Source organism: Ptychodera flava, chromosome 17, assembly GCF_041260155.1.
Source record: "Ptychodera flava strain L36383 chromosome 17, AS_Pfla_20210202, whole genome shotgun sequence".
Taxonomy (NCBI): domain Eukaryota; kingdom Metazoa; phylum Hemichordata; class Enteropneusta; family Ptychoderidae; genus Ptychodera; species Ptychodera flava.
The window spans coordinates 36,634,300-36,650,818 of record NC_091944.1 but is presented as its reverse complement, the minus strand read 5'-3'; the positions used below and the strand labels follow the sequence as shown (position 1 = coordinate 36,650,818).

Sequence of the window (16,519 nt, the reverse complement as noted above, 5' to 3'; positions counted from 1 at the left end):
TTGTGTTTAGTAGGATGTGCCAGAACATTACAAACAGGCATTACCTACACAAAGGCAATCAATTTTGAACAATAAACAACACTACATACAGGGGAAAACACTTCCTAAGTAATGCAAAGTACACATTACTAGGAAAAACATTACTAACACACATAAAAAAGCAAATAAGACAGATTTTACTTTCCCCATTTAAGGGGTACAAACTGCTTTATTTTGATACAGTTTTACATTATGTGAGTAAAGTCTCCATTTGCATGATGTTATCTAATTCATTTTACGGACCATCTGTTGATGAACTTTTCTTCGGTTACCAAGTCACCACCTTCAACAAATGGTTTCCTTCTTACGTAGTCCGCCTTTGGGAGCACTGAGTTTGAATGGCCACAGGAAGTTGTTAGCTTGCTTGAATCTAGGCCCAACTGTGAAGATTTCATGGATCAAATCCTCCATGCAGATGATGTTGAATTTACCTGAAATTAAAACAAGGACACTATGGTTACAACTTCATGAACTTTTCTTGCATCAGAGTTGTAGCATTTGATAGATGCCAATATATCACAACTGCATGTATTATCACAACATTATTTGTGAAGGATAATCAATAAATATTATCACATAATGCTTTCACTTAGTGATGAATAATCCTCGATGCAATACAAATGGACACTATAGTTACATGTACCAAGATAAGTTGCAGATGTTATTTAGAGCAAGACAAACATAAAATACCTTATAAACATTTCAAGATTTTTGCAATCCCTTACAATATTTGTTTTGCATTCTTTGTGATCATCTCGAACCTTGTAACATAAATTTTACACTTTTGCCCATGCTTTACGTCCAAAGCTTTCTTTGGGATTTGGAATAATTTACGAATTATTCTGATAAACGTAACATGCCTTAAATTTACTGACATTTGAAAACCAAACTGCAGCAACCAGGGGTGGGGATGTAGCAGAGTGCTTTTGATCACAGACCTCTATGCAAGGTGAATAGCATGTCAGGGATGAAGAAAATATCCGGCAGACGGCAAAAACAACCGCCTGTTGGCTAAATTTGCCGGCTGTGAAAATTTTGTTTAAGTAAAAATCAAGACATTTTGCACAAACTTTCTACCAAAATTTCCTAGATCCCTGCAGGTACTGTAGCTACAAGGAATACAAAACCACAATCTCTGTTCTGTCCATATCATAACATTTTGGTCAATGTCGTAGTGGAAGTTCCACTTTGTAATCTGGTACAAAGGACAATGTAGACTTGGTTCAAGTCTGTGATTTGTGAATGTTTGAGTGGAGTGATGAACGCAATGATTTGTATTCTGCTTTCATGTGAAACGCGCGCGTGAGTGGAGTGGACGCTATGAGTGGAGTGAACGCTATACACCGGAGTTTCACCCGGAATCACAGACTTGGCTTTCTTGCACGATCTGCGTTGCTATAAATTATTCATGAGATGACGTTTTCTTTACTCATATATTATTCATAAGATGACATCACTAAATTTTACACATTGGGAGGAGTTACCAATTGACCCAACGAACGTGCATAAAACTCACATGGCGTTGTTGACAAAATGTCGAGTGCAATCACTCCCACGAAAGACAGCACAACCTGTGTTGTATAACCGAAAATGCCTGAAAATATCTGTGTTGTTTGTGGGGCCCAAGTTGCAAAATGCGAAAATCGTCGCCGGTTATTCAAGGATGGAAAAAGACACCGTCCTTACAGTTGTAGCCTGTTCTCTTACGTGCCCAAAGCGATGGAAATCAAAACAATGTGGGGTGACTTCGTATGTCAGTGATTTTCCGCTGCCGGTTGGTGCGCAGACGAACACATCTTTTCCCTCAATGTAACTCTCAACAAGCTTTCTTTGGTAATCTCGCATGATTAGCGGTGGTCGACCGATCAGTTGTAAAACGCGGTTGATGTACAACTTGATGCCATTATTCGCCCAGATATAAAACGTACTCGATGTCTAGCTTTGCACGGAGATGACAACAAACTTTTTAATGCATGCAGAGGTTTATTAGCATGCGTTCTTCTTATTGGCCAGAATAATGGCGGGGGCTGTCAATCATTTTGTATTTGCTCTACGTCACTGTGTACACGTCCGTCTCACCGCCTGTACTTTGCAAGAAGTCCAAGTCGGTGAATCCGCGCAGAAACTAACTCACTACTGCGCAGACTCAAACGTGACGCATTCAATCGCTGGGAAAACCTGGCGTGAGCTGCCAAATTCCGGATAGGTTTGTACGAAATAGGAGAGACACAAGAGAAACTATTATAAACGATTTTATTTTTTTAAAATTCACCGACTTGAACCAAGTCTAAGGACACGGTGACGTACAATGGATACAAAAATAACTTCATTAGTGTAACAGTATACATACCATTACTTTCTCAACTGAAGTATGATCATTTAGAATGAAAACGTAATTCATATGATTGTGTCTGTGCATGTTTTGGTTGTGATCACTTACCAAGGACCTTTTCAATAAAGGAATTATCTGTCAGTGGAATTCGTCTGCTGTCAATCTTGCCATAGCCACGTTTGTAGATCAACTCACGTACAGTTTTCAAGTTGGGATATCTGTGGGTTATTAAAATAGACGTACTATCAATTAATCTCTGAAGTGTCTATGTTCTTTTTGCTGTTGTGGGATTTAAGCATATCTGAACACCGTCAACCATTCAGCTAAAAGGTAACCCATTTAGGACGACTCTGAAAAATATATATGAGATACCAGTGTTTTGTTAAGGTCAGTACCCCCGAAATTTTACCTGGCTTCCCCAGTCATTTTACCAGAGTTCCCTTGGTATATCAATGCAATCAGATTAGGGGATAGCAGAAATGTTACCAGAGTTCCAAAATCATTTACCAATATTCCCAAACCTTAGCAAAAACACTGGCTACACGTATAGAGGTTATATGCATCTATAAACTGTTAACACACACGTAACCTACCTTAATCCGGCAAGTATGGAAAAGTAACATTGACTTTTGGGTGCTCAAACAAGATGGCATTTCATAGGCCATATCCTGCTTGGCCAGTGAAATTAAGTAATATCTGTTGATAGCCAGCTACTCAGAGATACCATGTTTTGGTGAATGTTTTGGCTAAAACGATTATCAAGCCAAGTGCAAATTCAATGCATTCTTGTGTATCTGACAGGCAAAAGAGCCTCACTATCCCTTGTTACTGACTTGGCAGGATAGTAGATGATAGGAGAAACAGGACGAGTGTTTTAGTGCATCCATATCCAAAGCAATACCAACTTGCATTCCTTAATACCACACTGTAATTGTCGCACATTATACAGTGTACACAAGGCCAGTGTACATAAGTCTAGCTCTACATCTAACCTCGGTAAAAGAACATACCAAATACATCACTGTACTTACCCCCATGCAATGTATGGCTCAACAAGTCGCAACATATTGAGACTGGCTTTGTTCAGTCTTATGAATACACCATTGAAGATCTGACGGAGGCGAAGAAGCTGCAAGATTTTACGAACACGGGGGCTTACTCCATTGATACTGTAAAGGAAAAGTATAATTGATTAATCTAAATAAAAATCTAAACGCAACATACTTCTGACCCGTTTATATTCAAGAACTTTTTTAAAAATCTGACTACACAAGTCCTTTATTCTTCTACAATAGGCCTGGGCAAAGATATAATGCATCTAACTATAATGATATGTTTAGGAACTGGGAAGAATTCACCATATTACTTGTGACAGGTTATAAATAAAAGGTTGCCATTAATTAGTTACCTGGAGTTCAAATTTTGGGAAGGAACAAGACAACTCATGATATAACAAATGAAATTTATGTCATATCATGACAAATGGCAATGCACAGGTGCGACCCTAATTTGTATGGTTATTAATTTTGCTTCACTAATGCAACATCTGATAGGTAAGCATCAGAACTCTTAAAGTCCATCTATTACCTGTGAAAACATATTTTTTATATTTTTACTACAAACTCTTATTGGAGTCATGTGTCAAATGCTGGTGTTATTTTATTCATTTCTGTTGATAAATAAATGCAATCTTGCTAAAAATTCACGGCTTGAGAAAAAAATCTCTGTTTGAATCACGCCCTCATCTGTGACGTTACATGAGGCCATTGTGCAGATCGATCTATGCCTCCTGTACATACAGAATCAATGGCGTCAAATTTAAACTTGGCGAGCGCGAATGAAGAGATAGTTTTTGGACTCGGAGTATATGATTCAGATGATAATGATGGGGAGTCTTGGGCTCTACGGTACATGACTATTGTTCTGGAAATTCAGGGCCAAGGCCATATAGGTTTGAGCCATCGAGGTGCAAGGTATTTCCCCAACCTGCGGATCAATCGGCATAGATAACCACAAGCAGCGAAATACCTTCAGATCCAGGTTCACCCAAGCCTTCATGAGTGGGAAATACAGATTAGTAGTATCATTTAGGGCTTTGATTTTATGATAAATATGCCCAAACGAAACATTCTGAAAGCGGCTGTGTGAAACTCGAATTCATAACTCGGTCTGTCATCAGATGCTGATACGAGTCTGAGTAACGAGCCTGGGTAACGAGAAGAGAGCACCCGGTATACGCGGCACCGCGCCACGTTGAACTCGGCATCGCACTAAAATGTCTTGTGTATGCCCTTTGTTTTAAAAACGCTTAAAAGATCATTTCTGACATTTATGTAATAAACAACCAAATGAAACCACAAATTACGGAGAATGATAATTATCCACGATTATTTATTTCCCTTGTTGTTGTCCACTGTGTCATGGACGTAAAAAAACCTACACTGTGCATACACACGTTATTTGTGTCGGAAGTTTACTGGTACAATTAGTCATCATCACCTTCCCAGCAACTGTAGTGGCCCCGGGGCCGTTTTGTCCGTGATGTACCTGAATATAATCATGTACCTGAATATAATCATCGTCGCCGGAGTTTTGATCTGCTTCTCCAAAGTTATCCGGCGGTACTGGCACAGCAAACGACCTTCCCACATTCCGAAAATAACTACTGATATTAGTTCCGTGAACCTTGTGTTTTCATTCCTTGTTGATGATGTTGCTGATAATTTGAAAAACCAACTAAACGATCTGTGAAAGTTTTTTTCTCTTGACCATATTTGTTTGTATCGCAGGATTACTAATTTCGTAATGGAGTCAGGTTGATTCGTGTATCCTTACCGATCTTCACAGCATAGTGGAGCCTAGCCGGACCGGGTACGCGGGCTCTCTAAGTCATTGATACCTACCAGACACTGTACCATACCATGACGTCATGTCACGTGACCATTTCATGGCCAATATGAATTCAGATTTTTTCTGAGGACCTGTATTTTTAGTGTTTTATGTATGAAATATAATATTATACAAATGGATACCCAAAATAATTTTTAATGATTTGGGTATTATGGCTTTTTTACTAAACAACAGTATTAAGTTCAAATTAAGCAAAATCAGGTAATAGATGGACTTTCAGGAGATATTAAATCAAAAACTTTTGGTACGTGTAAGTTTGACATGACAGTGGAACGGTACCTTGAGATAGTTCAGTCTATTTGATATGCAGGTATATTGGAGCAATTTGATGAATTTTCTAAGTACTTTTGTAATATACCTACCCTCTGATTCTGACAACAAAAGCTAGTTTGGGCTCATCTTCAACGTAGTAATTATCATTTTTCCTTGCTACTCTCTTGAGACGGATGATGTCGCGTTCTTTCCTCCTATATTCCTTGACGTATTCTTCAGCACGTTTGTAGATTAGCTTTCTCTTGTCTTTATAAGCCTGCCACAAGAGAATGAAGATAGTTCTTACCACCAACATCTGACATTATTTGTAAACCATGCAAGCCACTAAATGAAAGGGGAAGATCTATTATTGACATTTTCTATAAAAGAGGAACGAGAGTGTTTATTTCTTAAGTAGACATATATTTCACCATGAGTTTTACAAATGAACAGGAATGCCTGGTGCCTGCTCTATGAAAAACATAATGTTCGATGATGAAAGATCTGAATAGTAATTAGTATTGCACAGACTGATCAGTTGTACTTTTCATTGATGGTTGGCCATACAAACATATTCAGTGTATCGTCCAGACAGGGGAGGGGGTATTCCCCCTCTGATGACATGTTGGCACCCCCTAGTAATTTGTCAAGGTCCCTCCCCATGAAATGGTGCCAGGAGCGCACCTTAGAGAGATACAAGTACGACTCAGAACACATGAACTCGTGGAAACCACCACATCCGATCCCCCCCCCCCCCCGCCCCCCCCCCCCTTTGTTGATGCCATCCTGGATGAAACACAGCATACAGAATACAGTCAACAATTTTTACAACAGAGCTTACACGACTGATGCAGTTGAGAGGCTTCTAACATCAAAACAAACTTATTACTCTGAGCCTTGAGATATGTCATAATCATATTTTCGTTCACAACAATGCAGTGTAAAGGATTGATGACAATTCCATTGACAGTTCCATTTGTGATATGAAACAAAAACTGTTCTTACACACAGAGACTCCATTAAATTTAAAGCTCATTGCAATCGCTAGCAATATAAACGACGTCCACTCGTCCAGTACGTCCTGGTTTGTCCCGTGAAATTAGCTGTGAACTGAAGTTTCCCAAAGTTTGCAAGACGATCACACGGTAAACACAGTGACAACGCATAGAAATTTGGATACTAAATTTTGCAGTAATGCACTTCTACATGCACTTCGACGTGGAGGCCGTGTCGTTGTATTTCAATATGAAACCAGCCAAATTAAAAAAATATGTATACCTTTTTGTGTAACAAACGTGACTTGGCCCGCCTGGCTTTCAGTTCTGCGTACTGTTTCCTCCTTTTCAGGATAGTCTCCGGTACCTTGGGAAGCTTCTTTTCGCTGTTTATGCGTGAATTGAGAGAAAGACAAAACTTAAGTTAAACCTTTTCCTTTCTCGTTCAGCTTACAACAGGGACGATCATCTAGCCATCATCGAATCTGAATTTATCCATACGCTCTATGCTATACACAAACAGGAGAGAAGGGTTCATGTGTTTAGGCATCATTTAATAAAAAACGTTGTCAAGTGGAAGAAAAATAATATCATCGAACGACGATCTGCTTTATTTTTATCATTCAGAATGTCTACTAGCCGAGTGTTTCCCTCTGAAACACTTGGATGGCATCTGATTTGTACAGCTGGTTATTCCGGCACGTACCTATCCGCCATTTTGTTAGGCCAAAAGAGGGTGATCATACGGGTACTTTCAGTATCTTACCTTGTTCACACATATGTTGTGCTAACCACTCAACACCTGAATGAAATGATTGCATTCGCGACATGAAATCATCCAGAAGTGCTCCCTGCTTCGAACATGTCAATGCTCTGTAAAGGTTCAATATGCAGGTGCTGAGACATTTTATCAAATATACCTTACCATCTATTAGTTTTGCAACTGTACTATGGGTAAGACATAGTTTGGGGCGATGGTGAACTGTCACGATCAGCTGGTCTTACAGGGTTAAAGGTTACGACGTCTGCTGCAGCATTGAGCTCAAATAATCTCTCCGGGGTACAGACGGAACGTGACGTCCAAGGTCGAAAAAATTCCCCATTCTAGTTCTGCTTTTTGAAGACATCGTATCAACTCTGCGCACAGACAGTGCAAAGCTTTTGACTTTGAGGAACACTCACGACCAAATGATTCGAAAATCACTTTTCTTTCGTAGCCGTACTACTCGTAGTATCACGCATTTCCCTGGCTTCCTAATTTTTCCAACAAACTCGCACAAGTTTTTCAAAGAGTTGAACAACTGATCGTTTTGATGAATTAATTGTTCGACAAAACCATGAACATCTTCGTAGAACTGATCGTCTCGGTTTTCCGCATGTCAGTGACTTTACTATCAGCATGGTCAAAAATCTTCTACCGCCGTACTGAGAGGAAGTGCCTGGAAGGTGAAGTGGTGGCGATTGCAGGTTGTAGTAGCGACATTTGTCGTTTTATGTCATTGGATTTTGCTAAGCTTGGGTCTACCGTGGTTCTTTTGGATGCTACCAAAACAGATGACGATGATACAGCTGAACAGATTAAACAACTTGGAGGTAAAGTCCACAGCTACGCAGTGGATGTGACCAAGAAAGAAGACGTTTATCGCGTTGCTAAACAAGTCACTGAAGAAGTTGGCGACGTCTCCATATTGATCAATAATGTTGAGTTGACCAGTGGTCAAAGTTTCCTGGACACAACAGATCATGCATTGCGAAGGACAGTAGATGTCAACACAATGGCTGTAGTGTGGGTGAGTGTAGGTGGAGGGGCAGTATATTAAAGCAAACTCTGTTCACTATTGCAAAATGAAATCAGCCATTAGCCCCCTCCCCCGAGTTCATGGTCATACATAAAACTTGCTGCGGATCTAGCCCTGCCACTCCCAATACAAACTAGTTTTATGTTTGCTGTGGATTGTGTCACTCCCTGACAAGATCCGCAGCAAACATAAAACTAGACGTCCATGATAAATACAAAGATAAGGAAGTTACCGTATACACTGTTACATAATCGGAACAGTTGTTTACACATCTCAAATTCTACAATTCCATATATAGCAGACTTAACTATTTATTTGGCAGAGATAAATGAAAATAAAGTTCAAAATGAAAATGTTATTCCGTTGATAACATGGGGGAATCATAGAATTATTATAGATGAGAAACTTTTTAAAATTTACTGCTTTAGTGCCCCTTCAACAAAAAATTTCAGGTTTTTGAACTAAATAGTCCTACCTCAGACTATTTCTCAGAAAATAAATTCTGTTCTGATATTGACAATGATAATCACGGTTCCACTGACACAAATATACATAAACTTAGAGAGATAAACTACCTCTTGTGAAATATTTTTCTGATTAAATTAGTTTCTCCTCCAGCAGCAGCACATACACCTTTTTCTGTGTAACTTGGAGCTTTGTCTTACCACACTCCCTGAGTGTTGAGCACTAAGGTAAAGTAAGTTATAAATCATTTGGTAAAATTCAAACTTGTGAATAAGTACAAAATGTCTGTTAAAAATGTCAACTTAGTTCTCCAACTTTCAGTACAGTATAAAACACGACTTGTTAAAAAATGTTGCCAAAAATTAACAGCAATATTTTATGGTTGTATTCTGTCATGTAGACATTAAAGGCCTTTCTACCATCAATGATTTTGAACAACCATGGTCATATTGTCACCATTGGAAGCATACTTGGTGTTGAAGGTAGTGTAGATTATTGCACAAGTAATGCAGCGGCCTTGTCTATCCATGATGCTGTTAGCTGTGAGCTGATCATTCAAAATGCACATGGTGTTCATTCAACACTGGTTCAACTCGGAGCAACCAATACAAACAGAAGGTACACTGTATTTTCATTTTAAAATATTTAAGAATTATGTAAGAGAAAAAGATGTGAAATTCTATTAACCAGGTACACATTACAAAGAATAGAATCTCAACACCATTGTGGACAGTGTGGTTGGTGGAAATGACTGTGAGTGCAACCAATTAAGCCCCATTAGCTGTATATTTTTGCAATCTTTGGAGAGATGTTTTAGATTCTTGATATTAAGCCATATTCTTGGAAAATGTCACTATTTCAATCCTTGGTGATAAATTTGGTAGATTCAAGTGCTTACGTGCATATTTGTGTTGGCCATATTTGTGTTTGAACTCAAAACTTGTTTACTTATTAAAATGCAAGTTGTGTGTTTGTCTCTAATATTTGATATTGCTTTAAGGTAGAATATGCATCAGGGACAGATATTCGGACGGTCAACCTGTTACAATTATTTTCTGATATACTACTTGTGGGGGTTCATTTTAAAGCTCTTGGTGTAAGAAAACTTTTCATCAGCTTAGTTTTCCAAAATTCAAAAATTTTATTTCTCTCCATAGAGTTAACACAGGGATGGCAGCCATTTTGAATTTTAATATTGGCAAATCTTGGGTTATTTGTTTCCCTAGTACCTAAATTTGCTTGGTGGCCCCAAATTTTTACCTTCTCGTGTCTATTTATAGACAGAGAAGGTATTAGAGTTGAAAACCAATATGCTGCTGTCAAGAACTTCCGTCTGTCAAGACTTCCGTCTGTCAAGATCCGTGACGTCATGCCATTGTGATGGGTCATATCATAAACTGGTGGGGGTGTTCATGGCTCAGGTTGAGGTGTGGGAGAACGATTTTGAGCTATGACAAAAATCAAAAGGGACTTAGCGGCATAGCCACAGTGTTAAGCCTATCTCCAAGGTTTCTTAGTTGACTACAATCTATTACAGACTACTGAGCTGACGTTAGGGGTACTCACTTTGTGTTTGCTCACTCTGTGAGCGCTAGTGTTTGGTACTGAGTTGCGTGGATATCCCCTCATGGCCTCACGTGATCTGGGCCTGTTGCATAATCTGCAGAGATGATCATATGCCTCCGAGTCTGAAAACTGTCATTGTGTAAGCCTGTCGGCATTTTCCTTGCATTTTTTCTCATTTAATTTTGCAAATATCGGCGAGTACCTCAATATTATAGAAATAACGGGCGACGCGCTGACCATTAACGTTTATTTATTGGCAAGGGCGAGAGGAAAGCCAAAATTAACGGGCGAGGCTTGCCGAGCCCCTTAATTGCTTTCCTCGAGCCCGGCCCATTAATAAACTTTATGGTCAGTGCGGAGTCTGTTATTTACATTATATTATCAACAAACCGGAGAAAACCGTCAAAATTTGCGAAAATTTTCGGAGCGAACGACAACTGGGCCCCAGAACTGATCAATAAGCGACGAAATGTCACGCGCGCTGTAAAATATTGGCAAATCTGGAAATATTTTCAGAAAAAAGTATCTCAACTTGGCCCACAAGTGCTCCATTTTATTTTGTGATTGATTATGATTTACGTTTGAGCTGCAAAGTTACGATACTTTGAGTTGTTAATCTTATTATTCATATTCACGGACATACAAACAGACCATTACTGTGGATTTGTGGTCAGTCACGTGGTTCAGCTCGACTAATCAAAATGCGACAGGCAGGGCATGGTAATATAATTCAAGATAACTCTTTCTTCCCAATCGTTTCCTGGAGTTTCAGAGTCATATGAACAAAAATGAGTGAAAGTTTTAGACAGGAAAATCGGACGTCGGCCATGTTCAATGTTTACAGTACAATCAGAAGTTTACGTGGAGGAATTAACCAACAAACACAGGAGTGTTCATGATGCCCGCCCTCTAGAGGCAGACCCTCCTATATGAAGTACCACATTTGATGCTTGTGGAAAGCTTGACCACACAATGGAGCATTTAAACTTTTAGAAAATGACAAACTGAATAAGAAGGTATTCAGAAAATGTCAAATACTGAGGAAAAATGCGCAAATATTCAAAATAAACAGGTTAACTGATTGGTCAGCTATAAAAAACAATGAAAATGTTTATGATCAAGTTTTTGAGATGCGCACATTTTAACAAATACAGAAATTATTAACATTATAAATATAAGACCAAACTATTTTTTCAGGGATGGGACAGGTTGGAAATGAGGGGTGAGAGACAAAGGCACTCCTATGTGCTGATGTGGATGCAGCCACACCATTTCATTTACAGCATACTTATTCACTGTGTTGTGTTCAAGTTCCATATTGTACTGACTGTCATACAAGGATAACATAAGCAAATCAAATCAAATTAGAAAAGGATCAATGCTGTTGTGTGGATTTTGCTGAACATGGCTGATATTTCGCCCTATATATTTGGTATCCAGCAAAGGCATATTTTGATGTAAAGTCAAAATTAACACTACATTGCTGACAATATATTTTACCATTTCTGCATGAATTTTTCTTCTTTAAATTATAGTATATTAGTACTTCAAAAGATTAACAGTTATCATGATGTCAACCCATAATTTTACATCACAAAGACTGTAATTCTGCCAATTTTTTTGTTTTTCAGTCATTATATAAATTTTGCACTGCACAAGATGATTGAACAAATTGCAATGTTTGAATTTGTAAACTCAAAGAATAAAAATCCTTTGGTCACAAATTAAATTATTTTTTGAAAAGAAATTTACTCTTAAACACTTTTAGCATATATTCTTTACACGGTCATGTACTTCAAGGAAATATGCCTATTAAAAACAGTAATTTCTTCACTTTCAATTTTTTTTCAATACTATGACAATTATCAGCCATGAGGTTATACAAACACAAGACCAGATAAGCGTTTTTCATCATTTCCACAGGACTCTTTGGAAAATCCATTAAAAACAGTTAAAAGTGACTGGAAATGATCACTTGGTATACATTTAATTTACAGATGCCAGGTTGTGTATTTCACATGCACTCAGGTCAGTAAGGAAGTGCGTCATTACTATTTTGGACTGTTAATTCTTATTTCTGAATTGTTTAACTTTTTTCCACATTGAACTATCTTTAGGCAGTTTATACTGTAGCTTAGAATTTTTTGATTGATGTATTTAATCATCTTTTGGGTTCTTTGGGTCCATATCCCACCTCATGCCCCTACATCATCAACTATTTACCAACAACTCCATGCCAACAACCAATTACCTGACCTGGCCACACATTAGAGAAGGTACAGCGTCATTGACGGTATTTTTATTCTTGATTTTGAACGATAATGGTTGAAAGATTCTTTAAGGAAAGTTTGAGCACAAGTTTAAAGCTTTCACTTTGAAGGCACATACTACCTTAACACACAGCTTCCTTGTATTGCAGAAGGTGAAACTGACAGATTGATACTGTAGCATCAGAATTTGTACATTTTCTTGCCATATTTACAGGAATGTGAAACTATCTGAAGGAATGGATGTACAATACATCTCAGATAAGATTATCAATGCTATTCAAACAAATCAAGAAATTCTTACTATTCCCAGCTACATGAATTGGATATTGTTTTGCAAATCGTAAGTTTTATCAGTGATTTTAGAAGTCATGTTCAGTAACAGTTATGTCTCATTTACGAATTGTATCAACAAAGACTGTACATATCTTACTTGTAAATATGGTGTAAGTGTGTCATTATTACTGTTTAAAGTTACAGAGCTATAGCACAGTCCCTATAGAGGGACAGTGGCTATAAGGATATTTGTCCATCACCTACAATTATCTGTCACTTTGTCTCATTCTCTCAAACTAAAGGATCAAATGTTTTAATGCTCATGATTAAGTTTCCTTATTCAGCTAGTTCTTGACAAATAGATTAGGATGAAAACTCTGTGTTTGTATTTTTAAGAATTTTCTTCATGTTTTTGTACAAAATAATTTGGAATCTGCGTGTGCGATATCTTTCAATGTTGGTTTGTAAAATCTCAGGAATTCCCTCATTTTGATTTATTTAGTCGGGACACAATTCAAGAGAGAGTTTACCAAGGTCATTTTCAGCAGTAAGTCATCCTACAAAGTGCCCACTCATCAAATTACATTTTTCTTGTCTCTCTGTGTATACAGATGGATGCCTCCAGCTGCCTCATCATTGCTGCAAAGCCACATGGGTATTGTTCCTGTCACCAGAACTGCATGACCAGTGTTACCATGACAAATGTCATTGATCCAGAAAATCAGACAAAAATTATACCGGTACTTTATAATGTATGATTCAATTCCTTGAAGAGAAAAATATCTACTTATCAATAGGAAGCAGTGTACATTTGAAAGCCGATATAATGCACTACTTGTGGTCTAAGTATCAAGACAGTGCATATAGTGTTATGAATAAGTGAAGGACTGACATCCAAGAAATTCTTCAAGTGATTTAAAGAGCTCACAGTGCCAGGTGTTAGAGGAAAAACTGAGTATTAGGTGGATATCAATTTCTTTGGAATGCAGAATAAATTGTCAGATCAACCAACGGCTGATTAGCTGACATTGGCATTGGAAAAAAACTATAATGAACAGCATTGATTGTATTTTATCAGAAAGTAGGCTATGACATCTTGTAGTTTTAAACTAAAATGGTGCGAAAGAGAAAAGGGATTTTACTTCCTAAAAAGTATAGAATGAACTAAAACTTAACCTTAGCAAATTTTATTGTCTTTAGATGTAGATACCTTTCTCTACAGAGTACATCATAATTTAAAGGATTTTAATCTCAAGGATGTTAATGTAGCTGTTAAAATCTTAGTAATGTCATGTTTTTTTTTCCAGTTATAGCAGCAAAATACATGTAGCATTGATGTAGATTACACATAATTTTATCCTAGTAGATATGTGTCTGCGCTGCACTTTACAATACGAAACGAATTAAATTGTGACAAGTTTTTCTATTGAAAAGTATGTTTGTAATTTACATAATTCATTCACAATATTTATGTCATTCGATTATTCTACCTATATGTGATTCATGAAAGTATCCTGTGTCAAACCCTGATCCTGCCGGTCCCATCATTTCCTCATCTGCTGAGTCAGAAAAGGCAGTGTCAATCAAAACCTCTATTTCACATAGTTTATTATAATACGTTAGTCTGTAAAAATCATGTTTACAGTATCTCTGCTTTCAATTGCCTTCAAATGCAACACATGACATGTAACTTGTTATGTGTCACTGGTTTTCACCAACTTGACCTGATGGTCACATATTAACTTGGCTTGATAGTTGTTTTGTGCTTTCCTATACTTCATTTACTTCAACAGAGGTGCACCTTTTTGTAGACAGCTATCAATTGCCATTGGATTTTCAAATTCTGATGAAAAAAAACACCTATGAAAGCTCATATATCAAGTGAACACATTTTTTCAATATTTGTTTGAATAAGATATCAAAGTTAATTGATTATACAGTGCACCATTTCATGTCACTAACAAAATCATACTCAACTTGTAACAAAATTATCTCTCAGTTCCAAAATATTCCAAATTTCTAGACTTTGAACTAAAGTATGTGTCCAGTCCAGTGCATAATTATTGGGTACTTGAGTGTTGTCAAAGTAAACATCTTTTGAACACGTTCAGCTTTATCAACAAGATTCTTCTACCTGGGATTCCAGATAACAGAACAGTATTAGAGGCTGCTGCGTACACGGGCGATGTACAGAGTCTTTAAAGATATAACATCACTGAAATCTTTACAATAACGATTTAAAAAGCCAAGGTTACGCATTGCTTAACTGCATTATCGATATGCTCAGACAAGCCCATGGAACTACAAAGGATGATCATGACGCCCAAGTCCTTTACAGATGTACATCATTCAATCGGTACAGTATCAATAGAATAATTAAAAGAAAACTTCTTGATTTTATTCGAAAAAGTAATGCAGCAACATTTCTCAACATTTAGTTTGAGTTTCCATGGTGAGCACCAACAAGTAATCCTGTCCAAATCATCCTGCAACAGTGCGCAGTCAGAAATTGACTTGATTGTTTTATAAAGCTTTCAATCATCAGTATATACAATAACATTCGATGACTGAGCATATTGTGACAAATCATTTATGTACAAAATAAATAACAGGGGCCAATTATGGACCCCTGAGGTACACCGGATAAAACTGGACACCATTTCGAATAACTTCCCTCAACAACAGTTCTCTGAGACCCGATCAGACAAATATGACTCAAGCCACTGAATACAATTTCCGGTGAAACCGAAGGAAGAGAGTTTATGAATTAGTAATTTATGTGACATTGAATCGAAGGCTTTGCTGAAGTCAAGATAAATTGAATCAGATTGTAATTTATTGTTGAATGCAGTTGAAATAAAATCTGTATAAGTGACAAGATTTATAGTCTCAACGCTCCTCCCAAGAACAAAACCATGTTGATCATCTGAAATTACATTTACGACGTGACTATACAAATTTTTAAAAACTATCTTCTCAAAAACCTTACTGAATAAAGGTAAAAGTGAAACAGGCCTGTAATTTTTTATATCCTGCTTGTTTCCCTTTTTTAAACTTGGCACCACATTACCACGCTTAAAAAAAACGTTGGAAAAATCCAGATCTAAGATATTTATTAAAAATATAAGTCAGAGGAAATACCAGTTCCTCTCCACATTGTTTTAGAATAACACCTGATATGTTATCAAATCCACATGCTTTGTTGACATCAGTAGAAAGTAACAATGTCAATACATCATCATAACATGCATAAATATTACTGAGGATGTCATTTTTAACTGGAATTATATCAGGTAAGTGTGGATCATCACATTTGCTAAAAACTGATTTAAAAATGCATTAAAACCTTCAGCAATTAAAACTGGCGAGTCGTACACAGTATCAGAGTGTTTCATTAACTTCGGAATATAGCTTGACTTTGTTGCGACAAACCCCCAGAAGCGTTTGGGATTGTGCCGTGCGGACGATTCAATCTCACCTATGTACTCGCAATATTTGATTTTTTTGAGTTTCTAAAATTCTGACCGCAGTTTGGAAAGTATTTCATAGTCTACTGGATTTCCAAACTCTTTAAATCTACGATGGATATCTGACTTCAGCAATAAGATCCGCATCAAA

The 16,519-nt window shown here is 37.4% G+C and overlaps 2 protein-coding genes across 2 annotated transcripts; one reads left to right on the top strand and one right to left on the bottom strand.

Annotated features, from left to right (window-relative positions):
* Positions 1–174: 174 nt before the first annotated feature.
* Positions 175–7,301, bottom strand: LOC139116209 (large ribosomal subunit protein uL30-like). Its single transcript, XM_070678773.1, is given in 8 exon segments — positions 175–284; positions 287–339; positions 341–470; positions 2,480–2,589; positions 3,403–3,540; positions 5,644–5,810; positions 6,812–6,914; positions 7,235–7,301. Coding segments are annotated over 8 exon segments (759 nt in total). The 5' UTR covers positions 7,273–7,301; the 3' UTR covers positions 175–264.
* Positions 7,302–7,539: 238 nt separating this feature from the next.
* Positions 7,540–15,775, top strand: LOC139116207 (epidermal retinol dehydrogenase 2-like). Its single transcript, XM_070678772.1, has 4 exons — positions 7,540–8,318; positions 9,193–9,410; positions 12,843–12,968; positions 13,513–15,775. The coding sequence occupies exons 1-4, from the start codon at positions 7,866–7,868 to the stop codon at positions 13,583–13,585; spliced, it is 870 nt and encodes a 289-aa protein (XP_070534873.1). The 5' UTR covers positions 7,540–7,865; the 3' UTR covers positions 13,586–15,775.
* The last annotated feature ends 744 nt before the right edge of the window (positions 15,776–16,519 follow it).